General features: G+C 52.4%; 10 protein-coding genes across 10 annotated transcripts; 6 read left to right on the forward strand and 4 right to left on the reverse strand.

The window, feature by feature from the left end:
• A1O5_02215 (carboxypeptidase D) lies at nt 1-1,639 on the forward strand (the record flags this gene model as incomplete). Its single annotated transcript, XM_007742831.1, has 2 exons — nt 1-129; nt 185-1,639. The coding sequence occupies 2 exons, from the start codon at nt 1-3 to the stop codon at nt 1,637-1,639; spliced, it is 1,584 nt and encodes a 527-aa protein (XP_007741021.1).
• A 2,769-nt stretch (nt 1,640-4,408) lies between these two features.
• Nucleotides 4,409-6,109, reverse strand: A1O5_02216 (uncharacterized protein; the record flags this gene model as incomplete). Its single annotated transcript, XM_007742832.1, has 4 exons — nt 4,409-5,397; nt 5,441-5,506; nt 5,553-5,658; nt 5,702-6,109. 4 exons carry the CDS (start codon nt 6,107-6,109, stop codon nt 4,409-4,411), a joined length of 1,569 nt encoding a protein of 522 aa, XP_007741022.1.
• Nucleotides 6,110-6,901: 792 nt separating this feature from the next.
• On the forward strand, nt 6,902-7,799 carry A1O5_02217 (uncharacterized protein; the record flags this gene model as incomplete). The annotated part of the gene is made up of 2 exons (XM_007742833.1): nt 6,902-7,346; nt 7,399-7,799. The coding sequence occupies 2 exons, from the start codon at nt 6,902-6,904 to the stop codon at nt 7,797-7,799; spliced, it is 846 nt and encodes a 281-aa protein (XP_007741023.1).
• A 505-nt stretch (nt 7,800-8,304) lies between these two features.
• A1O5_02218 (uncharacterized protein) lies at nt 8,305-9,291 on the forward strand (the record flags this gene model as incomplete). Its single annotated transcript, XM_007742834.1, has 1 exon — nt 8,305-9,291. One exon carries the CDS (start codon nt 8,305-8,307, stop codon nt 9,289-9,291), a length of 987 nt encoding a protein of 328 aa, XP_007741024.1.
• A 724-nt stretch (nt 9,292-10,015) lies between these two features.
• Nucleotides 10,016-12,293, reverse strand: A1O5_02219 (uncharacterized protein; the record flags this gene model as incomplete). Its single annotated transcript, XM_007742835.1, has 2 exons — nt 10,016-11,734; nt 11,793-12,293. 2 exons carry the CDS (start codon nt 12,291-12,293, stop codon nt 10,016-10,018), a joined length of 2,220 nt encoding a protein of 739 aa, XP_007741025.1.
• A 788-nt stretch (nt 12,294-13,081) lies between these two features.
• A1O5_02220 (ubiquitin C) lies at nt 13,082-13,771 on the reverse strand (the record flags this gene model as incomplete). Its single annotated transcript, XM_007742836.1, has 1 exon — nt 13,082-13,771. The coding sequence occupies one exon, from the start codon at nt 13,769-13,771 to the stop codon at nt 13,082-13,084; it is 690 nt and encodes a 229-aa protein (XP_007741026.1).
• Nucleotides 13,772-15,470: 1,699 nt separating this feature from the next.
• A1O5_02221 (uncharacterized protein) lies at nt 15,471-17,306 on the forward strand (the record flags this gene model as incomplete). The annotated part of the gene is made up of 1 exon (XM_007742837.1): nt 15,471-17,306. One exon carries the CDS (start codon nt 15,471-15,473, stop codon nt 17,304-17,306), a length of 1,836 nt encoding a protein of 611 aa, XP_007741027.1.
• A 967-nt stretch (nt 17,307-18,273) lies between these two features.
• Nucleotides 18,274-19,806, forward strand: A1O5_02222 (uncharacterized protein; the record flags this gene model as incomplete). Its single annotated transcript, XM_007742838.1, has 3 exons — nt 18,274-18,381; nt 18,443-19,079; nt 19,136-19,806. The coding sequence occupies 3 exons, from the start codon at nt 18,274-18,276 to the stop codon at nt 19,804-19,806; spliced, it is 1,416 nt and encodes a 471-aa protein (XP_007741028.1).
• Nucleotides 19,807-21,564: 1,758 nt separating this feature from the next.
• Nucleotides 21,565-22,950, forward strand: A1O5_02223 (uncharacterized protein; the record flags this gene model as incomplete). Its single annotated transcript, XM_007742839.1, has 4 exons — nt 21,565-21,991; nt 22,130-22,225; nt 22,319-22,690; nt 22,775-22,950. 4 exons carry the CDS (start codon nt 21,565-21,567, stop codon nt 22,948-22,950), a joined length of 1,071 nt encoding a protein of 356 aa, XP_007741029.1.
• A 59-nt stretch (nt 22,951-23,009) lies between these two features.
• On the reverse strand, nt 23,010-25,256 carry A1O5_02224 (uncharacterized protein; the record flags this gene model as incomplete). Its single annotated transcript, XM_007742840.1, has 2 exons — nt 23,010-23,694; nt 23,752-25,256. 2 exons carry the CDS (start codon nt 25,254-25,256, stop codon nt 23,010-23,012), a joined length of 2,190 nt encoding a protein of 729 aa, XP_007741030.1.
• Nucleotides 25,257-25,601: the final 345 nt, after the last annotated feature.

Genomic DNA, 25,601 nt, shown 5'->3' on the forward strand with positions numbered 1-25,601 from the left:
ATGCTTGCAGTTCCTACTTTGTTGCTTTTGGGGGCTTCACTCAGCTGGTGCCAATTCCCTCCCAGGCCAGAAAACACAACTATCCTGCAATCGAGATTCGATGAGGGCGTTTACCTCTCTTACAAAGAGGTAAGAATGTCGGAGCTCAATTCCGTTCGAAGATCCGACGTGCTGACATGAACAGCCTCACATCTGCGAGACAACACCCGGAGCCAAGTCGTATTCAGGTTATGTGCACCTCCCGGCAGGTGCTCTCGGTGACTTGGGAGAAAAGCAAGACTATCCAATTAATACCTTCTTCTGGTTCTTCGAGGCACGAAAGAATCCGCAAAATGCACCATTGGCAATCTGGCTCAGCGGAGGCCCGGTGAGCTCTTCGATGTATGGCTTGTTCGTTGAAAATGGTCCATGTCACGTCAATCCAGACTCAAATTCTACCACGTTGAATCCCTGGTCGTGGAACAACGAGGTGAACATGTTATATATCGATCAACCTCTCCAGATCGGTTTCTCCTACGACATTCTCCAAAACATCACATTGGATCTTCCAAGTGGAAACGTCTCACTCCTCAGTGACCAAGGCTCGATTCCAGAACAGAATATGACGACCATGATTGGAACATTCTCCAGCAAAAACAGCAACAACACGGCATTCGGAAGCCCGAGTGGCGCACGAGCTCTATGGCACTTCGCCCAGACATGGTTTCAAGAATTTCCCAGATATCGCCCAAAGGATAATCGAGTTTCTGTTGCCACAGAGTCTTATGGAGGCAGATATGGACCATTGTATGCTGCGTTCTTCGAGGAACAGAACCAGAAGATTCGAAATGGGACATGGACTGCTGGGGATACGTCGTACATTATCAACCTTGACACTCTGCTGATCATCAATGGTTGTATTGAACGGCAGGTCATGTGGCCTTCGTATCCGCACATTGCTTTCAACAACACCTACGGCATCAAGACTGTCAATGAAAGTATCTACAATCGGATGAACGCCGCTTACTATGGCGAGGATGGATGTCGAAACCGCATTAAACGATGTTACAACCTCTCCCGCGAGTATGATCCCACCCAGCGTGCTCTCAACTCCTCTGTCAATGCCATTTGCGCTGAATCAGAAGAGTACTGCACCAATAACCTTCGCGATGCGTGGGTGGAGATCTCGGGGCGGAGTTGGTGGGACTTTGCTACCTTCGACCCAGATCCCTTCCCGCCCAACTTCTACATAGGATACCTGAACCAGCCACATATCCAATCAGCTCTAGGTGTGCCACTGAATTTTACGCCTAGTAATGCTGTTGTGGGAGATGCCCCCGGACTGCCTGCTTATCAACCTGAGACAGCGTATCGCATCTTCCGTCGTGCGGTATTCGATCGCGATATCTCCACAGGGAAGATCAACACCGCCAAAAACGCGACATACAGCATGCCGCCGGACGGCCCAAGTGATACCTGGCATATCAAGAACCAGGATCCGCCCGACCCGAAGTGGGTTTGCTACACCCTGGATATGGAAGAGACATGCACAAAAGAACAGATTGAGAAACTCGTGAGTGGAGTTGAAGATTTCGACGTACAAGACTGGGTCCTGGTGGACAAGAACAACTCAAGTTTGTTTCCGGGAATTGCGACTTGATATCGTTTGCGGCATGTATATTTCACGACACTGCAAATCAATCTAGTAGATATGGCGCCCAAGTATGATTCCATCACTCATCCTTCGACATTATGAGTGTCAGGCAGAGCACCAACTTCCCTCGATTTGGATAGCTGTCACTTCCAAGACAGCACCGAAATTTGTGATCCACATGGTATATATAGCCATGGTAAAAGTGGCAAGAGAGAGCGCCTAGGCAACAGGTTACCCTTTAGATTACTATGGAATGAGGCTCATCGTTTAGGGCGGCAAATATACCGACTTTCGTGGGGTATTGTCTGCACTGCTAGCGTTCCTACATCCAAAATATGCTAATGGTATTGATCTCTCCGATATTTTCTCGAGGAGGACGACGATGCCCTCGTTTGGACCAGGGCATTGGTCGCTTTGCTCTGCGTCATGATCAGACTCAACTTCGGCTCAGATTGGTTATCCGCCATCATCACCTTTGCTCAGTCCTATTTTGGTGCCCGTGATCTCATTAGACACGCTCAATTTACGTGGGTGTATCACTTTGGACCAATGTGGAACCTTACACGGCTATCGACGAAGGACCATTTTGGGGATCTTAAAGGTCCAAATAGTCCACACCTCTTATCTCAATAATTTGACTCCAGGAAGCCCCGCCAAAATCTCCATCGAAGAGAGCTTGAAGTTCAACTTGGGGTCCGAATGAAGGATCCCAGAATGAGGTTCTATCGGACTCAGAACTATGATCTAGATTTACGTAAAATGAATAAGATTGATCTGTCCCTGTCAATATCTGTCTATCTATCCTTACAGCGAGTTCCTTTATTTATGTAGACGTTTGGCCTGTGTCAAGCCAGACCTATCTGAAAACTTTCCTGTCGCCGCCATCCTTGCAAACGTTGTTCTGTTACAGGCTACGCTGTTGATCAAACCGCTGTTGAGACTGTCCTGGTGTCCGATACCTCTCAGAGTGGCCTGTGTAGGCTAGACTGGTGCATTGGATGGCTGCGCCACCTCAACAGGGCCCAAATTGACATTTGCTTCTTTGAGCGTGTATTGATGTCTTATTCAACAGTGAAAGGGCAGTGGGTCTTGTATTATCAACGTAGTAGTATCTCCAGCACCGCCATCTGGATCATGCATGTGCCTCGAATACAGATAGGGCCAGTACCACCGAGATGAGGCGGGAGAAAAGCGATAAAATCAATTAATGCTGCTCAGCTGCAATGGCGACAGACAAAAGTTGTTCGTACCCAAGACACCGAAGGTTTGAAACGCCCCGTGGCCAGTGGCAGTGCTGCAAGCCAGATGCTGTCTGGGATTTAGAATTGGGCGATTGACGATCACTCCATCCACTGGTATTCTGTGGTAGAGCTGCGCTGTCACGTTTTCGCCCTCCCGATGCCCGGTGAGGCTTCGAAACCGGAGAGCATCTGCCGCAAGTAAGAAAAATGGGTGATATATCCAAACAACCTGGCCCGGTTTTATCATGTGGATACTAGACGCTCTCACAGATTTTGCACTGCTTCCTTGGCAGTCCGTATCAGGTCCCCGCCCTATATCTTCTGCGTACTTGCAAGCTAGCTAGTCTTCCTCTCTTCAATCTCGCCGTTTGCCTGTGACTGGTGGTTACTACTCAAGAATCCGAGTTTACAGGTCCAGGGCATGTAGCCACCGATATCCAGTGGGTCGATGGAAGCACTTTGGTGGACTTTCTTCGATCGCTCTGCCCCCCTCTCATGATGGCAGCTTACGGCTCAGTCTAACCACCTCGGCCCTTATTTTACTGCGGCGGTCATGCAAGATGTATGCGGCTTCAGCATTGAAAGGACGACCAGCCTTCACGATTATCTGTACTTGGACAGACTCCGGAAAGGGCTGAAGATATTTTCTTACAAGTGCCACGTACAAACCCTCATCGACAGCCACGACTCAAGCCATGCTAAGCAACCGTAGGTCCAAGAGCTCTTGATGCACTTTGACCTGAGATTGATCATTTTTCCTAGACCCGTTGTCCCTCTCCAAATCCTCAAAGAGACGAAACTCTCCTTGGACCTGCTATTTCCCTTCTGGGATAGCAGGACGGTGGCAATTCTGGCAAATGAGAAGCAGGATTTCCACGAGCATGGGCTTTTTGAGGCCGCTCGAACACTCACCTTGTCGGACTTTGACTATTGGACAGATCATCGTAACCTACAGCAGTTCTGGACATTCTGGATAGCTATGGTCATATTGGTCCTGACAGAGGTAGTGACAGGAACCACTATCATCCAAGCTTGGGCTTCTGTCAAAGCTCTGGGCAAGGAATCTGCCTTGACGATGGCACTTTATTACTATTCAACTAGGACCCACACTCCTGCACATGGGCACACAGCCCCTGGTGTCAGCGAGGTTCGAGTCGTTTCGTCTAGCAATGCAGCTGCGAGGCTCACAGCCCTGGGTGCGCTAAAGACATCTCCGCCGGTCTACGATGCTCAGCTTGCCGTCAACACGAGTTGCCTCACGACCAGCATTCCAGTCGTTCCCCCTTCAGCTCCCATTACCAGCGCATGAAGCTTACCCTCAGCAGCCTAGATATACGTAGCAATGTGCAACTGCAGTCGCATACCTGGATCTAGGTCCCGAGATAGTGGCCCAAGAATTCGGTCATATCACACCAGTCTTCAGGAGAAGCTGGTATAAACTACTAAGCTTTATCGGCACTCAAGATCATCTCGCCAATATCTCAGAGACATCAAGGGAAGTCTCAATGACAGCAAATATAAATTTCTAGTTGCTTCATCCTCCAAATCCTGCAACAGCAACCCCGACGGCTTCGAATATCTCCCGAAAAAGCCCACAGGCACCATCCAGAGACCCAGCCTGCACTATTCTTCTCAAATCTCCTGTCCCATCGCCGTAAACTCCCACCCCAGGGCCGAGTACCGCAACATTAGGCACTTGACTCCATCCTGGTCCGCCGTTCGGGGCTTTCGCAAATGCTGCCCACGCCGACTGCATACTCCGACTCAGTCGCGCCTCACCTTCTGTCGAATTCACTTGCGGATACGTACCAAAAACAATTTCGATCTCGGATCCATGGTACACCTTCAACCCAGGAAGTACTTGCGTGTTTGCAAAGGTTGCATTGAAGAAGTACCGCCACGTCGGGAACCCCACTGCTCTGGAATCATTTGCAACAATGGCCGCAGGACAATGGAACGCGTAATCTGTGAAGAAGTTGGCAATTGAATTGGGATTATCCGGAGGATATGCTGCAAGCACAGTCTGCACTGCTGGTAGTGGCACCCAGGTCTCAACAAACGCAGTCGTGTTCGTTTCCCCAATGGTCAGGACTGTTGCTTCGTTGCCGTTCGTTCCTAGAAGGATCGGGACACTGGCGATCGAGCGGCTGACTCGTGCTGCTTCTGAATACCGTAGCGACGTGACATTGTCGTTGACTGACGGCCACGGCAGCGCCAAACGCTCAATGGTAGATTTGAGGACTGCCGCTGGGAATGAGCGCAGACAGGTGAGGTTGCTTGAGTGAGATGTGGAATTCAAAGCCGCAGCCAGAGTCAGCCAGCTCGTTGGCGCATTTGTCGGGTTAATATTGAAAGATGCCTGACCGGATTGCATGATGGCAGCGCGGAATGGCGGGTTCGTTGGAAATGTCGTTACCAACGCGTCTACAGATCCAGCACCGGCTGATTCGCCGAAAATTGTCACTTTCTCCGGGTTACCATTGAAAGCTGCGATATTACGTTGGACCCAGGCAAGTCCAAAGCCTACTCGGTCAGCGCAAGGAGAGTGTCGGGTGGAAATACCCACGTTGATCAAGGAATCCAAGGTTTCGTTCGCCGACAGGCAGCTCGGGCGCGTTGGGAAAGCCAAACACTTGTAATGTCAGCCAAATTCGAGCCAAAGCTTCGTGTATCCTCACCATTTGTGCGATAATTCAAGCTGACAATGATGACATCCTGGTTTCCTGCAAAAGATGTACCGTCGTACTCGGGAAGTGAGTTGGCACCGTGCTCCTTAGAGCCCCCCTATCGCCGTGAGGTTGGTCCTTCAAGAAAAGATGCGACATACGTAGATCCAAACCATGACCGTCTTGGCCTTTGTCGTCGTCCTCGGCACCCAAACATTGACATTGAGGCAGTCCTCGCTCTCACCTGTAGGAGGTGGAGGAGTATTGCCCAAGTAAATGCTGAGGTTGCGGCTCGCTTCAGGGTAGTTGAATTGCTGAATGCACGCAGGACCAAATTTGGTAGCGTGAAATGGTGATGGCCATGGTGTCGGTGTCGCTGGCGGTGCGAAACGTGTCGGAGAGGCGGCAAAAGGGATTCCCAGGAACTTGTCGACGACGACCGAGTTAGCAAGAGATGTCGCCGTGCCGATCACCACTCCCGAATCGATTGTAGCGGTCGGAGCCGCCAAAGAGATCGGGTTGGCATTGCTGGCGCTGAAGAGAGCAGCAAGGAGAAGGTGGGAGAGCATTGCTGATAAGGCGAGAGGATCGGTAGGAGAAACTGGCATCTAGCCATGACAAGCCTTCCCAGCATCTTCTTTGAGCTCATCTCTTATTTACCGCTGCTCGGGTTCTTCAATTCCAGGTGTGGTTGTTCCATTCTTTCGGCTCGATCAATCTGTACGGCTATATAAACTGCCTGTTTGCGCGACTGCCATGTGCCTCGGACCCCGAACTTGAAGACCACATTGCCGAACGGATGAGGACAAGAATGCGCATCAGGACCTAGCACAAGTCGACTGGCACTCTATCAACAATGACTCGAGGTTTCGGGCTCCTGAAAAGCACAGAGTATACCTAGGTAATCCCCGGTGTCATATCACTGGGTTCGAGTCCCTCCGCTTTGCTGGTACCGAGCCTTGTAACTTTGTTACTATAATTACTTTATTTTATATAAGCCACACTAGCAGTACACTGGTGTAAATTGAGATATAGGTACATACCAATAATAGCCAATATTGGCATTTGGAAGGGGTATTGGGATGGGGTGGGTACGGGGTACTAACGGGTATTTAGTCAAACTCATGCAAAATACCGTCTTAGTACTTTCATGAAATTGCCGAACTGAAAAGTAACAGCGAGTGCCGCTGACATATGCGTGGGAGGCACAGGGGGTGCTAAATTAGGCCCCCTGCGATCGTTTAAGTTAAGCCTGTATATTACGATAGAAAGCCAGTATTGATAAAGATGGATTGACTTGATAATAGTGTCGTCAAATCCGCATCAATTTTTCATCGCCGTCTCTGACCAACTACAACAGCATGGCAACTATACAGAAGAAGACTGTCCTGATCACAGGCTGCAGCGCCGGCGGCATTGGCTGGGCTATGGCCAAGATCTTTCACGAGCGCGGTTTTCACGTCTTTGCTACCGTTCGCGATCGCTCTAAGGCCGCAGATCTCTCGGAGCTAAGCAACGTGGATGTACTCGAACTAGACGTCACCATAGCGGAGACCATCTCGCAGTGTAAGGACACGGTCGCGAAGCGCACGGGCGGAAAGCTCGACATCCTGGTCAACAACGCCGGGGTCGAGTCTGTCTGCCCGCTGCTGGAGGTAGACGTCGTGGAGGCGAAGAGGCAGTACGATGTCAACGTCTGGGGGCCGCTTGCGATGGTCCAGGCGTTTGCTCCCCTGCTTATCGAGGCTAAGGGCGTCGTCTCCAACCACAGCTCCGTTGACGCAGTCCTGTCCATGGTGTGGTCGGGTAAGTTAGCTCACTCTCTGAGCAGTTGGTGAAAGGCTAACCCAGCGGCCAGGCATCTACTCCAGTTCCAAGGCAGCCGAAGCACGTATGTCGGAAATCCTACGGCTCGAGCTGGAGCCGCTGGGGGTGCGCGTTGTAACTGCCATGTGCGGGTCCGCCAACACGCCCATTTTCGACAAGCCCGGCGGTCAGATGAAACTGCCCGAGACTTCGTATTATTACAACGTCCAGGACGCGGCGACTAAGGAGCGAATGGACCACAAGGGTAAGGCCATGAAAGTTGAAGTTCTCGCCGACAAGCTGGTCAAGGAGATTCTTGGCGGGGCCAAGGGGCCGGTCTGGCATGGAGCATTTGCTCCACTTGTGCGATTCGCAACCTGGGCGTTTCCCAGGTGGTATCTCGACAAGTTGGTCAACGCGGAACGGGGCTTGGACCAAGTCAAACGCCGCTAGGGATGAAGCAGGCGAGAAAGAGGACGCGCCGCTGTGACCGTGACTCGATCTCCGGTACGAAGTTGCTGGCTAATAAGGACGCAGAGCAGGCGACGCGTGTATCTGTACCGGGTAATCATACTCAGTGTTATTACATACCTCGTAGACTGTCCAGATGTGTGATTTGAGCGCTAAAAACATAACTGTCAGTCATATCGGCTAATATCATTTAGTACTGGGGATTAGAACTGCCAAGCCCCTAGCTCCATCTTAGAGTCTGTGTGGGGAGTAAAGTCACGTGGCTGTGCTCACACAGCTGCTCTAATTGGCGTCAGACTGCCAACATTGAATCGTCCAAGTCGTCTTCACGTCCAAGCGAACATCGACGCTGGTGACTCTATCTACCTTTACAATGATGATTCATAGATGATGTCCCGCTACGGTAGTGGTGGTGCCCGGTCTGCAGCAGCTTCGGCCTCACTCTTCCGGATTCAATCACCTTAAAACACCAATTTTGTGGAAGAAAATGGCTGCGACCGCCATTGGACCCCTCCGCTATGCAGCAAATGTCGTGGAGATGTACTCGACTAATGTGTTGCGAACCCCTCGGACAACAAGATTATGCCTACGGATGGCGACGCTAGAAAGAGCAAGGACGCGAGGCACAAGCTCACAAAAACCCCGGTACCATTCATCCATGGCAGCAAATGCCACTACAGCATCCTCCGTCTCCGCGTCCGAAGTCACTCACTTCTCCCGCCTCGCATCCTCATGGTGGGACCCTCACGGCCCTTCTCGCCTGCTCCATCTCATGAACCCTCTCCGCCACGAGTTTATCCGCTCGTGTTTGCAAAGGCCATCGTCGAACACGTACCCTCCCGACCCCGAGAACAGGAACGAGAACGAGAGAAGACATTCGTACCTAGACGTCGGCTGCGGCGGCGGTATCTTCGCTTCCTCGGCCGCTCGTCTCCCCACGACCTCGCGCGTAACAGCCATCGATCCCACAGAAAGTGTCATTCAGGTTGCAAAGGAGCATCGGCGCTCTGATCCAGCCCTCGCAGCTCCTGGCAAGCTAGACTATCTTAACTGCGCCATCGAAGACCTTCCCGTACCATCCTCCGACGGAGAAAAATACGATGTATTAACCGTGTTCGAAGTCCTCGAACATATTGACACGCCGTCTACCTTTCTCGAAACCGCAATCCCCCATCTCAAACCCGGCGGATGGCTCATTGGGTCGACAATCTCCCGTTCGCCCATCGCCTACCTCACGACAAAACTCATCGCCGAAGCACCCCTTATAGGTGTAGTTCCGAGGGGCACGCACGACTGGAACAAGTACATCAACCCGCCGGAGCTGAGGGGGTATTTTGAGTCTGGAACAGCGCCAGGACGGTGGGGAGAGTTCATTACGCAGGGAGTGGTCTACATCCCGGCCATCGGATGGCGATTTGTTCAGGGGAGTGAGGAGTTCGGGAACTACTTCTTCGGAGTGCAAAAGCTGGGATGAAAAAGAATGGAAGAGAGATAAATGAAGTGAAGACGTCTTCATTGACATGGGCATATCCGGCATCGATTGAAAGATGCACAATGCATGACGAATCACAGTCGTCTACCCACCCACCTGTATCAACACTACGCACACTCGAATCCATCGATCAATCGGCAGCTCAGAAGAATTTCCATTCACCCCCTCGCTGTCGTATGTATATACCATGTAATCAGCACCACGACCTCAAAATGCCAGCAGGCAAGCAAGCAAGCAAGCAGCAATGACCAAAGAAAAGCGAACCGCACCATACCATACCATACCATACCATACCATACCATACATGTACCACTACTACCAGCACCACTGCGACAACAACTACTTACCACATCTACGCACCACATCTACTCAACTGAATATAGGAACCCCAAGCCAAGGGAGGCAGGGAAGGAAACACGGTCTTAAAACATCTTCACCGCCAGTTTGACATGTGCACCTTTTTAATGAGGGGAAGAGGAAAGAAGAGGGATGTCAAATCCACTGGATCCAATACCATTGTCACATACATAGATTGGGGCCAATCATGGTCTCTCACAAAGAGCAATAGCCCAACATGTTTGACGCGAAAGCCGCCGCATCGAATACCTGTAAGCAGAGTTGAGGCGTATCAGCAAAGTGCTGAACGCAATCCATGTCATTGGGTCCGCACAGCGTAGCACGCCCAGACTTAATGCCTTCCTCGCCTTCACTTCTTCGATTTCCTCTTCCCCTTTCTCTTCCGCGCGGACCCCTTAGCCTTGGCCTTTTCTTCGCCGCCCTCTTCGCCATCGATCTCGGCATCACTATTACTGCCTTCAGTTTCGACGTGCGAGAATGTCGAAGTAGGCGGCACCGACGCCGACGCCGAGGGCACGAGGAGACCTTCGCCGAGCAGTTGGGCCTTACACTCGTCGAGGATCTTCTTCGCTTTCTCCTCGTCCCAGTCGTGGCTCCGGGAGCTGTCGCCGAAGATGTCGTCGTAGATGGATTGGACTTCCTCGGGTTGTTTGCCTTTGGAAGCGGAGGAGGACGTTGGGTGTGCGGTGGTGGTGGTTGTTGTTGCTGGTTGCTGGTTGTAAGAAGATTTTGATGCTTCAAGGCTGCGGCTTGGATTGTTTATCACACCTCTCCGTCCCTTTCCTCCATGCATCGTTCTCTTCGGGGCTGGAGCCGGTCCAGCTTCAATGACCGCGCCCTCCAGATCCTCCTTATCCAGCTCTCCTTTCTCCACCATCTCCTGCAACTTTCGCTGGGCGGAGATCTGCATCATGGCATCACGGTGCTCCTCTCTGAGTCCTTCCATTAACAAGTCCTTTGTAGCATTTTCTTCTTCCAATCTCTGGATCGTCTGCTTTAGCTTTTCCACTTGCGTCTCCTGGGAAGTCTCGTAGTGCTCGATCCTCTTCATGAGAGACTTTGTCAATGCCTTCTCCTCTTGGTATTTTTGGTTGATTGTTCTGGCCATCTCTTCAAACTTTGCACTTCTTTTTTCGAGTCGTGCTTTTTCCTTTTCAAGCTCTGGAACGAGACCCTTGGCGACGAGGTCATGTTCGTTTTCCAGACCAGACAGTCTCTCAGTAGCGAGACGACTTTCCTCCATGGCCCTTTCTGCTTTCTTGGTTGCTTCTGAGGCTTTGTCCACGGCTCTCTGGACAACTTCCTCAAAGTACACCCTCTGACTCTCCAGCTGGCTTGTAAGCAAGTGCGTATACTCCAGGGCGATATTGTCCATTTTAGCAACCTCGAGATCCTCCTCTCCGTGAAGAGCGGTCGGTTCCCGTCGTCTGCCTGGGAGTTCGACTAGCTTCTCGCCCGGTTTGGCTGCATCTTGGATGATTCGATGAACATAGCCGTCGCCAGCGTAGTCCCAGACTCGCTTACTCTCCAGATCCATGCTGAACGTATGCCCACTTTCTTCGAAATGTGCATAGGCATGTTTGCCTTCATACCTGCCGCAACCAATCTTGCCGCATATGAGACACTGCCATAGGCTTGTGTCCACGTGGCAGACTTCACACTCTAGTGGGCCATCGTATGGTTCATATTCCCCTGTAGATGTTTTGCTCTTGAATTTGTGTGAGGCCAATCGCGACGAGAAGTCGTCGTGAGTATACCGACAGACGGGACAACCGCCGCCAGACCATTTCTCCAGGCATGTACAATGAAACACGTGTTGGCAAGGTATAGTCAGAAGGCCAGTGGTTTCGTCCATGCGCTCCAGGCAAACGGGACAGGTGGGTAATTCGACTAGGGACGGGGTCCGAGGTGCCAGTGGTTTCGTAGTCGTAGAGGCTGGAATAAAAGGATCATTCGACATCCGAGGGTAGCTGGTCGTAGGGGAGCTCGGCCCACTGCTCTGGTTCACGGATGACGAAGTCTGGATCAATTCCACCGACTTGAGAAACACCACATGGCAGGTCTCTGGCTGCAGGGTTGTCAGGACACCTTCAGAGACAGCAGAAGTGGCGAGGAGGGGAACTCACCTCCATGCTGTTGAAAACCTTGCCATTCCACTCATGCTGCCACTCTCTTGCCTTCTTGCCGTGTCTAAACTTCATGAGAACCATGTAGCGGTTTGCTCTTGAGGTCCGCACCATCCTGAAATGGCTGACTTCGCTTCTCGTGTCCTCGCCCACCCAGGAGAGAAAGTCAGAAGGCGTCATATAAGATGGAACCGCCAGGATGCACAGTGTTGTACACTCCTCATCTTTGGGAGGAGGATGTGGCTTCCCTGAAGGGGGATTGCGCAGCCCGTCGCTCCAAAAATCACTTGATCTGTAAACCGAGTCTTTATAGAGTCCTGCCGTCTCTTCTGAATCTCTGTAAAGGTGCACAATTCCCCATCCTTCTGCGTTGTCGTGGCTTTCCAAGGGTTCATACCGTCCTTTCATATGGTGGCCCGATATCGCGCTTCCGATTCCTTTTCCAATTATGTTTTCCTTTGCGTCCGGACCCTCCCCATTCCCTCCGGAGTGGGCCGACATATCTGTGGTTTCGAGGATGATAGTGTCTAAACGGTGGTCCGTGGGATCGGAATGGCAGATGTTACAAGGGGTGTGTTCCGACTGCGCTACTTGCGGTGGATGGGCACGGCTGGGGAGGTCGTCTTTCTTGCGGTCGAACAGATGATCTCTCGGCTCTCGTCTTCCTCCAGAGTTTGTAAACGGCCTCAGGGCTCTGAAAAAGGGCGACAGCGTTGGAGGGTAGGAGTGGTCAGTTTGCTTCGCAGGCAGGGACGGATGTGGAAATAATTCTATAGCGACATGAAAGAAGTAATCAGGCATGTCGCGCAAATATAGGAACAAAGACCAAGGTGCAAATAGAGGTGGAAAGATACATGGAGAGAATCAAAGACAGAGGAACCTCAAAAGGCGAGGTCCATCGCGGCGGCGTTCACCTAGGCTTTAGAAGGTTGTTCGGTGGCAAACTGCCGGCCGTCATGTGCAGGCATTTTCTCGAGTCACGAATTCTACGAGGATGCGCACAAGCGGCAGAGATGAACAGGACAAGGTATTGTCACGAAGGAAAGTAGAATCATTGGAAGAAAACGAAACATTGAATGGAGTGAGAAGCAAAATATGTATTCTGCAGCTACTCCTCAGGTGCTTGGCATCGGAGGCCAGCCAGCTTGAAAGCAGCGTTCATCCCAACTGCAGCTCCATAATGAAACTGCTTGCAATACTGTATGCTGTCCACTGTTATGTCATAGAACCGTGTCAAAACGCCGCATGAGTCATTTCTGAGAAATCGCCCCCCCAGCTCGCCTCGTCGCCTACTGGCCGCCCCGCAACCGCAAGACCAAGTGCAGAGTGCTCTCCTTTTGGATGTTGTAGTCAGACAGCGTCCGGCCATCTTCCAACTGCTTGCCCGCAAAGATCAATCTCTGCTGGTCCGGCGGAATCCCCTCTTTGTCCTGGATCTTGCTCTTCACGTTGTCGATTGTGTCCGAGCTCTCTACCTCCAGCGTAATCGTCTTCCCCGTCAAAGTTTTCACAAAGATCTGCATGCCGCCGCGCAGTCTGAGCACTAGATGGAGCGTCGATTCCTTCTGGATGTTGTAGTCGGAGAGAGTTCGGCCATCCTCCAATTGCTTGCCCGCGAAGATCAGACGCTGTTGGTCCGGCGGAATGCCTTCCTTGTCCTGGATCTTGCTCTTGACGTTGTCGATTGTGTCGGACGACTCAACTTCGAGCGTGATCGTCTTTCCCGTCAAGGTTTTGACGAAAATCTGCATGCCGCCACGGAGACGGAGGACGAGGTGCAGGGTCGACTCCTTCTGGATGTTGTAGTCGCTCAGCGTCCGGCCATCCTCGAGCTGTTTGCCGGCGAAAATGAGGCGCTGCTGGTCGGGAGGAATGCCCTCCTTGTCCTGGATCTTGGACTTGACATTGTCGATGGTGTCGCTGGACTCGACCTCAAGAGTGATGGTCTTGCCAGTCAAAGTTTTCACGAAGATCTGCATGACAGAGGGTGGTAGAGATGGCGAGGATGATGTTGTATGATACTGAGATGATGCAAGATTGAGACGGCTGTTGGGCCAAGTGTTTGGGAGGGGGTGTAAGTGATAGGAGAGAAGAGAAGAAGGTGAGCAGAGTGAGAGAAGAGAGGTTTAAGTAGTAGAAAAGAGGCGGCAGGCGCAGGCAGTGACAGAGTGGCAAGCGCGAGTGGGGTGGCCCGCAGTGGCCGGACCAATCAGATGGAGAGCTAGGATCAATAGCATCAACCAGAAGGCAACCGAAGCCTCTCACCTGGACTAGAACCAGTCAAATCGTACTTGTACTGTACTTGTAGTCATTATTATTCATTCACCGAACACCGAACATGTCAGGAATGAGGACAAGAGGGAGATGGTCATATCAGCGCTGCTCGCCGCTTGGTTTTTTCTGTTGCCCACGTGAGCAACTACCATGACCAGACCAGACGGCAAGGAATGCGGATATCTCCTCCCGCTCTCTTATCCCCCACCTTGCTCGTTGCTCACTACAAGTACTCAATCTCTTGCAACCTTAATCTGTCATTGGTACATACGTCGTTATTCCACTAAAGAGGCGGACGAGGCATATCCAAGGCATTCCGCCTAGGTAGGGTGTTTTGGCTTCATGCCTTGACACGTCCCGGTTCGCTGATAAATCACCGAGTCGGTGCAGCCCACAGCGGCCTCGCCTGCGCCCTCAGGTTGTTGCCTCCCCCACAGAGTCAGCCTAGGGGGCTAGGGAGGCCCAATGACGTTGGTGGCCGACGCCCGCAGACACGCCATTCGCGACGTGAGTCAGCACTGGCACGATTGCTGCAACATGGCGTGATGTTCACATCGACCTTTACAATCTCACCTTGTTTGAGGATGCGCTGATGACCCTGGAGGCAAGAGATTAAGGAGGCCCATCATTGCCGGAAACAATTCCCGAACGGAAGAACTTTTTTGCAGTCTGGACTCTCTGAGCTGCAATATCGCACGACTCCCCATTTCTTTGCCTCCTTGCGGTCGAACCATTAATTTTTCATCGTCTTTTGGGTACTTGCTGATGCGCCAGGTTGGAATGCTCGTATGTGTTTGATGCACAATTTCCCGTCAACTCTCCATCTTTCTCTCTATAAATGAGTTTGGTCGCATGTATGGGGTTCTCTTTGGCGCAGCATGGGCCAAATCATAGGTCTAAGGTGGGTAAGACAGCCAAATCGCAAATGGTCTTGTTGCGAAGAATGGTGAGTCTAGGAGAGAGTAAATGAACTCTTCAATTTTGGAATACCTGAGTTGCTCCAACAACAGTCCAGCAGCATCAATGAGGTACAAGGCCCATGTGCGAAACCGCGTGCATGTCGCGGGTGAAGAGCTGGAAGTATCAACTGTAGACAAGAGCACTTTCTTCCATACGAAAGGGATTACAGACTACAGGAGAACAGGTTGCATCGTTGGAAATTTGGTCTCGAGGTTTTCGTAACGACCCGAGAGCCTCCACGATGACTGATACCACCAAAGCTTGGACCCAGCGTATAACAAATTCCATTCTTGCAACATTCCTCGATATTCTAGTCCTCATCGCCGGGTTGCCCGGGTGCTCGGAAAATGTTGTTTACTTTCCTCATGTGTCGTACAATTTGGTCCCATCCCTGCCATCCCCTGGACGAAACTCGAGCGTTCGCAATGTCTGCCGATATTGATCATGTCCCTGACAAGCTCTCCTGACTGCATGATTCAAGCCGAAGACAAAACTTTGAAGATGCTGTTTCCAACTGTTGCCGATGAAGGCAACTCCTTTGACGACTTCTTCGACGAAGAGATGTACAGGCTTGACGGCAGTGATGAGGAAAATAAAGCTCACCCAGACCAAATCGAAACTCTTTTCGCCGACGCCTTTAACCATGACGAATACAGACTTCCATCACTTGATGCCTCAGCGGCGAAGATCGATCACTCACCTCCTCAACCGTGGCGCAAGGGTATCTGGTGTTTGAAGCAAAGACAACAACCTCCAAGGCTTGCGGTGGAGAAGACGCGGCGACAAGAGACAAAGAGGACAGAGCCAATTCAAACAATGAATCCCATGAATCACAACTTCCATCTGGCGCAAGGTCCCGTGTCACCACTGGAGATCAGCTCGCTCAGTCGAACAAAGAGATTCGTCACCTCGCCCGCTGTTGGGGGTTTGGATCCAACGACGTACGTCCGGCCTCCCTTCTCTCGCGAAACCACCTTATCACCGAGCCCGATGTATGCCCAACTCCCTGTATCGCCATGCGCCGGTCATGGCAACATGAGCAACTGGCAGCAGGACTTTCAAAACTTTCACCTGCGCATGCCGTACGAACGTCCGTTGCTGCCTCCATCCATTTCAAACAAGCAGACTGAGCAAAGCCGTTTGGCCCGCGACATGAACGCCGCTATAATGAGCCGGAACCAGGGCATAACCAGTCAAGGACGTGGGTACTTTGACGAGTACAGCTCAAACCACGCAGAGACCAGTGCCATAGATCCCGTGCTGCTTAGCCCCCGGTACGAGACGCCACAACACAACCACCAGGCCTGCGGCGCTGAATCATTCCTTTTGCGCGATAGTCATGCTGCGCATGGCCTAAACGCGTTGCCGTCTCCGATCAGCACAAGCCTGCCGTCATCGGGTAGCTCGACTGAATCCCAGAGCGCCAGGACGCATACCTCCAATACAAACCTTAGCATGCACTCAAAAGCCATCTTTTCGCCCCCCACAGCGACTGCTCATCCTCCGCTGCCGACATTGGCACCGGCAGAGACTTACCCTGCATTGGTTGCTCCCACTCCGAAACGCGTGCCCCATCCGATTCTGCATCAGCCGAACGACAACTCATTGACCGGACTTGGAATCCAGTATCCGGAGCTGGAACAGATGAATCAAGCCGTCCTCTACAAGCCACAGGGATACCTCCCGCAAGCTCCTGCTCCCATTGGCGTTGCATTGCCTTACCCTCCTGCGACAATGGCACCAAACCCAATGTATTCCTATCCGCCTCTCCCACCACCTCCGTCTCATGTCTTTCCGGACCTCTCCCTCTTCACCACGCCTCGGAAACAACGGCGGTCACCTTCCCGATCGCTGTCGCCGTCAGTGTCACCTACCAACATCAGTCCCCGACGCAACCCTGCGCGTTCGCCGACCCGCAGTGTAACCGACTACAGCCAAAGTCGACGGAAGTCGATCCACAAATCAGGGCCTATTAAGGATAGCACTGCACAAGATCCTATGCCAGCGCCACGGACGAGGTCGTCATCTCGACCTCCCCGGACACCAAAGGCTCCCAAGACACCTACCGGCGGAGGAGCGGTGCTTGATTTCGTGAATTTCACGCCCAAGGATTCTGCCAAGTTGTTGAGCGATGTTGCACCAAGCGGGAGTTCCAAGACCAGGGCTCGAAGAGAGCAGGAAGCGAAAGAAAAGAGGAAGAAGCTAAGCGAGGCAGCATTGAAGGCTGTCAAAGTCGCGGGAGGAGATGTGGCTGCGTTTGAGAAGGCGATTTTCACGTAGCAGATGTAATGGGTGCCTACAAACCAAAGGTGCTGTCAGCGCTTCTGTGAGGGTTTGAAGTGTTTTATCCTTTTTGAGAACGAATCTGCCGATTGTCTGCTTAGCGTTGTCCGGATACTTGAATTCATGCTACCAACGAAGATCGCAGGGGGAGGGAGATAGCTGACCGTGGAGCTGGGAATGGGAAAGGTTATACTGTAATACTCGAGGTTGTTGACGGCTTTTGGCAGGGTGACACCATTGGTGCCAGTGATACCGGCAATTTCCAGACCTGGAGATTCGGCAGTGTTTGTACCACACTGAAACTACCACATCGAACTTCTTTTCCAATGCCATAATAATGTGTCATGTCGAGCATGTGTACAGGGTATCTTGTACTCTGCCCGTGTAGTGTACGTGCTCGTGTTCTCAGAACCCTGCCCTCTGCAAGGGTCTTTCCCTTCATGTTTCAAGTTTCAGTCGCGGAGAGAAGTCGCGTTGACAATCTTCACCGATCACTAGTAGCGATGACGCGTCGCGGATTCCATGGGTGTTCGAGGGGAGTCGCTACGGATGGCACAGGGAGGAGACCGAAACACGGCGTTTGATGAAGAGAGGATTTGGTTGAAGTGAAAGAGAAGAGGGAAGATGGAATGAGGACTGCGCGAGGACTGCGCCCACACAGTTAAGATGCGCCAGACGTGCTGCTCTGACTAAGCCGGCACCCAAACACCCTCAAACACCACCAAGCACCACCCACATCTCGCTCCAGGGACAGGGGCCAAAAGGAACCAACCAGCAGCACTAGTCGCTTGCTTCGTCTATTTTCCTTTGTGACAACCCAGAGGGACCCCTGGCAACCCTGGCACTCATCCACTTACGGTCAGACATCTCACATCCAAGGTGCCTGAGGCTGAAAAAGGTGCAGAGACATAACACCTCTCCTTTTCTCATCCCTTTGCCATGTTTACTACCGCCATCCATCATCATGACCGTCATGATGGACAGAGCGAATCGTGCTCTCCATCGATTCGCCTCTTTTCGACTTCCCCCCGATGTTAAAGAGCGTGCTATGAAAGATACCGGCTGGGCCGATGTAGGTGGCATTAGTAAAACCTCAAAAGGGCAACAAAACATCGTTGACACACGAGAGCCAGGGTCTCCGAGGCATTGCAGCAGTATTCGTGGTTTCGTCCCATGTTGTTATATGTTATGCAAGAGCTCTTGTTCCACCCTGTTGTGCCTTTTCCAGCGATGAGCCATATCTTTTTCAACGACCCATTTTTCGCCTCGTGGCCAGCGGCCATTCATGGGTGGCCATCTTTTTCATCCTAATGGGCTTCGTCAACGCCTTGAAGCCCATCCAACTCGCCAGAACCGATCAAGTCGACAAGGCCCTGCAGAAACTCGCCTCGTCATCGTTCAGCAGGATCTTTCGGCTCGTCCTCCCGGCGACCACTGCCACCATTATCTCTTGGTTCCTTTGCAATCTGGACCTGTATTCCATATCGGCACAGAGTAATGCATACTGGTTGTATACGAACACTCCAGAACCCAGTTCCAGTTGGCTCGAAGCACTCTTGGACCTGTTTCACGGCCTGCGAGCGACATGGACCTACGGCGACGAAAACATATATGATCAACCGCAATGGGCTCTTGTGTACCTCCTCCAAGGTAGTGTCATGATCATCAGCGCTTTGTCGCTTGTAGTGACCATGACGCCTACCTGGCGCACCGTCACCTTGATTTTCCTGGCATATTGGTCTCTGAATTGGAGCCGCATGATTGGAGATCGTAAGTTGACCGTTTACTCACCCCCCCCCCAGGGTGCACAGACTAACCGTCAACAGCCTGGGCTGGTCTCTGCTGCTTTGTGGGCATTGCCCTTAGTGAACTCAGCCTCTCGGATATCCCCAAATTTCTAGCTCCTTACTCACCTTACATTTCGCCACCCATCACCTTGGTCTCTCTCGTCTTCATGTCATACCCAGGTTCCTACGCCGAGGCAGCATCCTGGTCCACATGGCTTCGCGACTTCGCGACGCAGTACTTTCCTACCGAAGCCACCGCCGCCATTGAACGGATGTACGGCTCTCTGGGTGGGATTCTTCTTATTGTTGGTATCCTCATATCTCCTCACGCCCGTTGGACGTTGAGCCGCCCACTTCTTCTGTGGCTCGGGAAAATTAGCTTTGCAATCTATCTCATTCACGGCATGTTCTTAAGGACAGTCTTCGCATGGGCGCTACACCTGGGCCATTCGAAGCAGATAATGACCGAACACACTCCAAGTGGCGAAGAGTACAATGTCGAGCGATACCCGTTGCCAGGGTATTTCCAACGCGCTGTTGCGACTGTCATCATGGGTGCTTGTGTCGGTGTGGCAAGTCACTTCTGGAACTTGAAATTGGAGCCGCTGTTCGCAAAAATCACTGCCAGGCTCGAAGGAATTGTCACCGGAAATGTCGAGCCAGAGCCTAAGTCCAATGGGAACACCATTCTCCCGTTGCGCAAGGACTGAACGTCGTGTTAAAGACTAGTGCAAAACCGAGGCTCTATCGGCTGGGGTGCCGCGTTGTCAGACTGACGGGCTTCGTAGGTTTTTTGGATTTGACATTTGGCCCAAAGACCCCCGACTCCGCTTAACCTCGACGGAGAATGCGCCGTGTCCGCGGCTGATGGCGATGACACTTGATGCGCTCAGGAAGATTCAGATCACGGCAAAGATCATGCTGACACCAAGTCGTGTTACAATCACCTGTCCGACGACCTTTACAACCTCACCTGTGGGCGCCAATGACTGTTGCCGAAATACCTTGCTGGTCATGTCGATGATGGATCTAAGGTGTCTGGGGAGATTCGTGTGATACTTTCAATGCTGAAAGGCCAGACAAAAAGTCTCAACAGAAAACGAGAAGGGAAAAAAAGAGGTTGATCCTGAGCTCCAGAATTACGAGCAAAAATATATGTGCCAGGGATACAGGATACAATGCTGTTATCATTTGCAGTCAGATACACCATCTATGTATGGTTTAAACCAACGGGGTATTCGATAGACGCTGGACGGTCTGGCACGGGGTGGGAAAAGCTTTTTCTGGTTTCATTACTGTTGGTTTGGGCATCGTTTTCTACTAGGTCGGTACGAAAAAGTCGGCACATCCAGCTGCACAAGGCTGAAGTACGAAGGCACGGATCCATGGTGTACACCCATCGCCCCGGAACCGATTCTTGATTTGGATTTTTTCATTTCCTCATAGTGCGTTTCGGCGTCCGTTCGTGGGCAGAAGATGAGGAGGCATCACCTATTCACAGTAGTGGTTACTGCTACTCCTACGAGGCTATGCAGGATTTGTTCCTCCCTACATATGTACATGTATACCACCTACACAGCTCCGAACTCGGCTTTGCATGCTACTCGCAATCAGCTGGTCCCCGTGAACTGCCGAGATGGAGAATCAATAGGGTATGTCCAGATCGCTCCGTCCGGTGTGGATGTTGGTATTATAATCTCGGACGAAAGAACAGGTTCGTCCAACGCCCCCACCACCCCCACCGCGCAACCCCCGACTTGTCTCTTTCTACCCGCACTTCAATGTTTACAAGATACGATGTGTTGACCACATTCCCGACGTCACACGGAGCCCCCAATCGGCTATCAACGAGAATTCCGCACACGCCTTGGGGAGCATGGCCATAGCCTTGCCCATACATTCGTGATCCACATAACTAAAGCAAGCTATTGATATTGTTATAGCCATAGCCATAGCCATAGCCGTAGGCGTAGCCGTAACCCGCTCCCAACCACGGCTTAGTGGTCGAGTATCGGACTATTGTATTCATAGCCTGCGTGCCTGGTGCATCCGCGTGGTTTTCGGTTGAGGACGGGCAGGCAAGTGGACGTATGTACTCTCGGGCGGATACGTAGGAGACAAGTCTATCTAACGCGGTCTGGTTTCCTGGATGCGGAAAGGTACATACATACCTACTTGAAACAGACTCGGTATCTACCTCCCCTTGCAGTGCCAGTGCCAGCGCAAGTGGGCTTGACAACAAAACTTCTCTCGTCCTCAACAACATAAACACACACGCCTCCAAAATTGCTCGTGACGAAGCAGAACCGAAAAGAACACTAACCGTCCTTCCTCTTCGGTTCATGTCCCTGGACCCCCTGGATCTCGCAATGCCGGCAACAAAGATATCGGCCCTGTGCAGCAGCCACGCCTCACTCGACGAGGGCGACCGTGTAGGGCCACAATCCTTCAACGGCCCAGCAGCAGCAATGGAACAACAGAGCACCCTTGGAGTCCTGAAGATCCCATCGTACGCCTCGCTCCCGCCCGTCGCTGGGATGCCGCACGGCTGCACATGGGGCCTATGGGACGCGCTCCGCAAAGCCGGCATCAGCGCCACACCCAACGGCGGCGACGGTAATGGCCACAAAAATCAGGAGAAGGAGAAAGACGGCCTCGGTACACTCAACCTCCTGACGCCGGCCGTGATCCTGGCCGCGAAAGCGGAGATCCAGCACGGCATCAGCGTCGCGATAAACTGGTCGCTGGAAAATTGCTCGACGCCGCATTCCGGCCGGCGCCCGCCGCGGCACAAGATCATGACCCTGGCCGAGGCCCAGGGCGGGAGCGAGTGGATTGGCCACGACGACGAGGTGTGGATGAACACGCAGAGCGGGAGTCAGTGGGACGGGTTTCGTAAGTCGTCGGTCATTCATCCATCCATGCGCTGCCCTTTCCTTTCACCCCACCCTGGCTCTTTGTAGTGGAAACGAAAATATAATATTCAAGGTTTGAGATTGCTGCTCACCAAGGATTGCCTCTGGTCAAAAAAAGGACACTGGGCGCACCAGCCGACGGCGTTGTATTACAACGGTGTGACGCACAAGGAGATCACAGACTCGAATGCTCCAGTCAGAAACGGGATCGATGGTAAGTTTGTGGAACCCGCCACAATCTCCCCCGTCTTTCCCCTTCCCTTTCCTCCCTTCCGGCTACCGAACGTCAGGTTGATGGGATCTCAAGAGTGGTCAAGCCGAGGCGGCATCGTCGGCCGGGGCATCCTGCTCGACTACCTTTCCTGGGCTGCACACCAAGGCATTGAATACTCGCCGATCGAGCGCCACGCCATCTCGGAGAAGGACCTCGAGGCCGTCGCGGCGTGGCAGGGTACCAGGCTCCGCCAGGGCGACATCCTGCTGATTCGATCCGGGTTCGTGACCTGGTACAAGGAGGCCAATGCAGAGGAGAGGCGTCGTGGGACGGTGGATGGATCGACCTGGGCTGGTGTCGAGGGCACCAGGGACTCGGTCGAGTGGTTCTGGGATCGCCATTTCGCGGCTGTAGGCGGCGATGCGAACGTGTTCGAGGCGTGGCCGGCCAAGGAGGAACGATGGCGTAAGTTTTTCCCTTCAGACAAGACAGCAATCGGGGGGTGCCGACCGACCAGTACTAACAGAACTCCTTTGCCCTTTTTGGCAGGCCTCCACGACAACCTGATCGCCCTGTTCGGAATGCCGGTCGGGGAAATGTTCGATCTGGACGAGCTTGCAGAGACCTGCAAGAGGCTGAACAAATGGAGTTTCCTCTTCACCAGTGCACCCTTGAATTTTCCGGGCGGCGTGGCAAGTCCTCCAAACGCGATATGCATCCTGTAATAGATCGGCGCCCAAGAAAGCCTGCAACGCTAATACCCTTTGGCTCAACTCTCGAGTTTTTAAAATTCGTACTCCAAGTCGGCCCATGCTCCGTCGTCGAGTATGGTACCCCAGTCTGCTGGATAACTGACCGGCATTGCAAGGTTCGATGCTTCGGGGAAGAGGTATCGGCCCGCCGAGTGGTTCGGCATCGTGTAGATCTGCGCGAGGCTGGGGTCTTGTCCATATTGAGATTTGCCGCTTAGCAATGGTGGCTGCTGCTGCTGCTGGTCCATCATGTGGCTTTGTTGTTGTGCTGCCGTTGGACTTATGCCTTCATTATTGAGTTGTTCGTGGCTCTTCATCTGAACGGGTGATGCGTTGACAGGCTCGTTGGGGAGCAGCTCGTCCCCGTTTCGAATTCTCCGGACGATCTTTGCGAAGAGACGGAAGATCCAGCCGCTGACCGGCCATGTGCTCTGCAACTCGCGCAAGGCGATCATCGCCAGTCTTACCTTGACGACACCAAGCTGTTCCAGGATCGACTGGCCAGAACAGATGTCGACGGCTTGCATCCCCATGGCGGCGAAAAGAGCTGGAACGATGTGAATTGGGCAGTGTAGAATATGAGACTGTGAGAGAAGTTCTTCGACAATGCGGACCATGCGATTCGCTGCATCCATGGCAAGAAAATGCGCAGTCTTCATCGAAGGCGGAGACAGGTTCTGCGGTGAAATGGACCGGTGGGTGACGATCTCAAACCAACTGTCAACGCAGGCATCAGTTTAAGGGTGATAGAACAGTGTCATAAGAAACATTTACCTGTGTGCAATGTGCAGCATGCTTGTCCAAAGGCAGGTACTGGTGTACTCGATCCGCAGTTCGAGCGGGAGCCCCGACTTCCACTGCTCGAGCGCATGAGAGCAAGACTGAAACATGTCGGCATTATCCGAGGTTGTGGCATTGAAAGCGGTAAAGGATCTTTCCACGATGCTCTCAGCAATTGTCGAAAGCTCGACCAATGCAATAACGTAAAGCCCGTCGACGCGTTCAGGAGTGCCAAAGATATCCGGCCTTGAGACTGGAGGTTCGTCGAAATCGGCGATATCAAGGGGTTCCACGTCGCAATCTCTTCGTCGAATATGAACCGGTCGACCAAGTGCCGTGGCAGCATGTTTGTCTTCGGCGAAGAGTGACCACCAGATCTTCTTCCACAGGCATCGATCTTTTTGCTTCATGTCTGAATGTTGTGTTGATCGATGCATGCCCAGCGTCAGTGCCAGGCTAATTGCTATGCCCAGCCAGTGCCATGTGTCCTTTTGGTCGGTTGGTCCGTTCCACCAAAAGCTGATGAGGAAGACAGCTTGGACGATAGTGACCTTGTTCGGTTCATGGTCGTTGTCGTAAAGAGCCTTTGCTCGCTGGAAGAATGTCTTCCGAGCGTGATATCTCGATTCAAACCCAGCATCCAGGAGGACAGACAGCTCGCAATGCCCCGACGCCATGAACAAGACACTCTGTAGTAGGAGATACGATGCTGGGTTTTTGAGATCAACGTATTGAGCAGCAAAGTCTTCGCGATCAATAACAGGATAATGAGGATGGACGTATTCGAAATAGGTCTGGAACAGCTGGTAGCAAGCATGGACGGACGGTATGGTAAAGCATCCTTGATGCTGAAGAAACGACGTCAAGACATTGTCCTCTTCCTCCTCCATAGGACTGGCCGTTCGATTCTTGGGGTTGAATCGGACTACGTAGTGCCTTTTCCGTGTAGACCGAGCAGAATCAGGATTAGTCTGGCGCAACAGATGCGTCAAGTTGAAGGTCTCTCCCATGTACATGACATGGACCACGCCTCCTTTGACATCCGGCAGCATGCCCGCGTTGGTCGCCTTGTCAAGGACTTGAGCATAGAGTGTTTCTTGAGATTCTTGTCCCAAATCAGGTTTGTCAGGGACACACGTCGAGGTGGATGCTGTGCGAGGGCGGCTATCCTGCGGCTTCTTTGGCAGGTTCCTCACACCTTTGAGAGGATCGTAAACATTGCCATGCCCAAAGATGGTCTCCGTTGGGGAGGAGGCTTGTGCAATGCTCGACAGGTCGCGTTGAATAGCAGAAGGAGAGGTCGACACCTTCCTCTTCTTGCCTCTTTTGCTCTCAATGAGCATGCAGCTGCGGCCGGCGACCTCGCAGTTGGAACACGGCGTCCCCTTTGCTGCGGCATTGCATTTCACGCGCCTTGAATGACACCAGGTACAGGCGACGGCCGAGCGCTGTCGAGGTCGGCCTCGCTGCGTCGAGGATGTCTGGTGCGGTTGATCCATTATTGGTGGAGTCATCTTCGGCAGTCTCAAAAGCGGTGGACGAGCGAGAAAAGGTCATAGGCTATGGCCCCGGAAATTGGCCAGATGCAGGTCTTTTTGAATGATTGCGGGCGACAAACGGTCGGGGTAATGCTGCGCGGAATCGACACCGAGAATTCCCTAAGGCTACGGAGTAGACCGAGGGTGGTTTGATGCTCATTCTTCTGTCAAACCCAAGGCGGCGTAGATATCGTGATAGCCCTCGGGAATGGCTGTGTGCAGGACAGCTTGTGTATACCCCTCTCACATGTCAAAGAAAGACATGTCAAACTCATCTCGCTCGTTCTGTCTGCAAATTAATGCCCC

This window comes from Cladophialophora psammophila (genome assembly GCF_000585535.1).
Source record: "Cladophialophora psammophila CBS 110553 chromosome Unknown aczJe-supercont1.3, whole genome shotgun sequence".
In the NCBI taxonomy this organism is placed as follows: domain Eukaryota; kingdom Fungi; phylum Ascomycota; class Eurotiomycetes; order Chaetothyriales; family Herpotrichiellaceae; genus Cladophialophora; species Cladophialophora psammophila.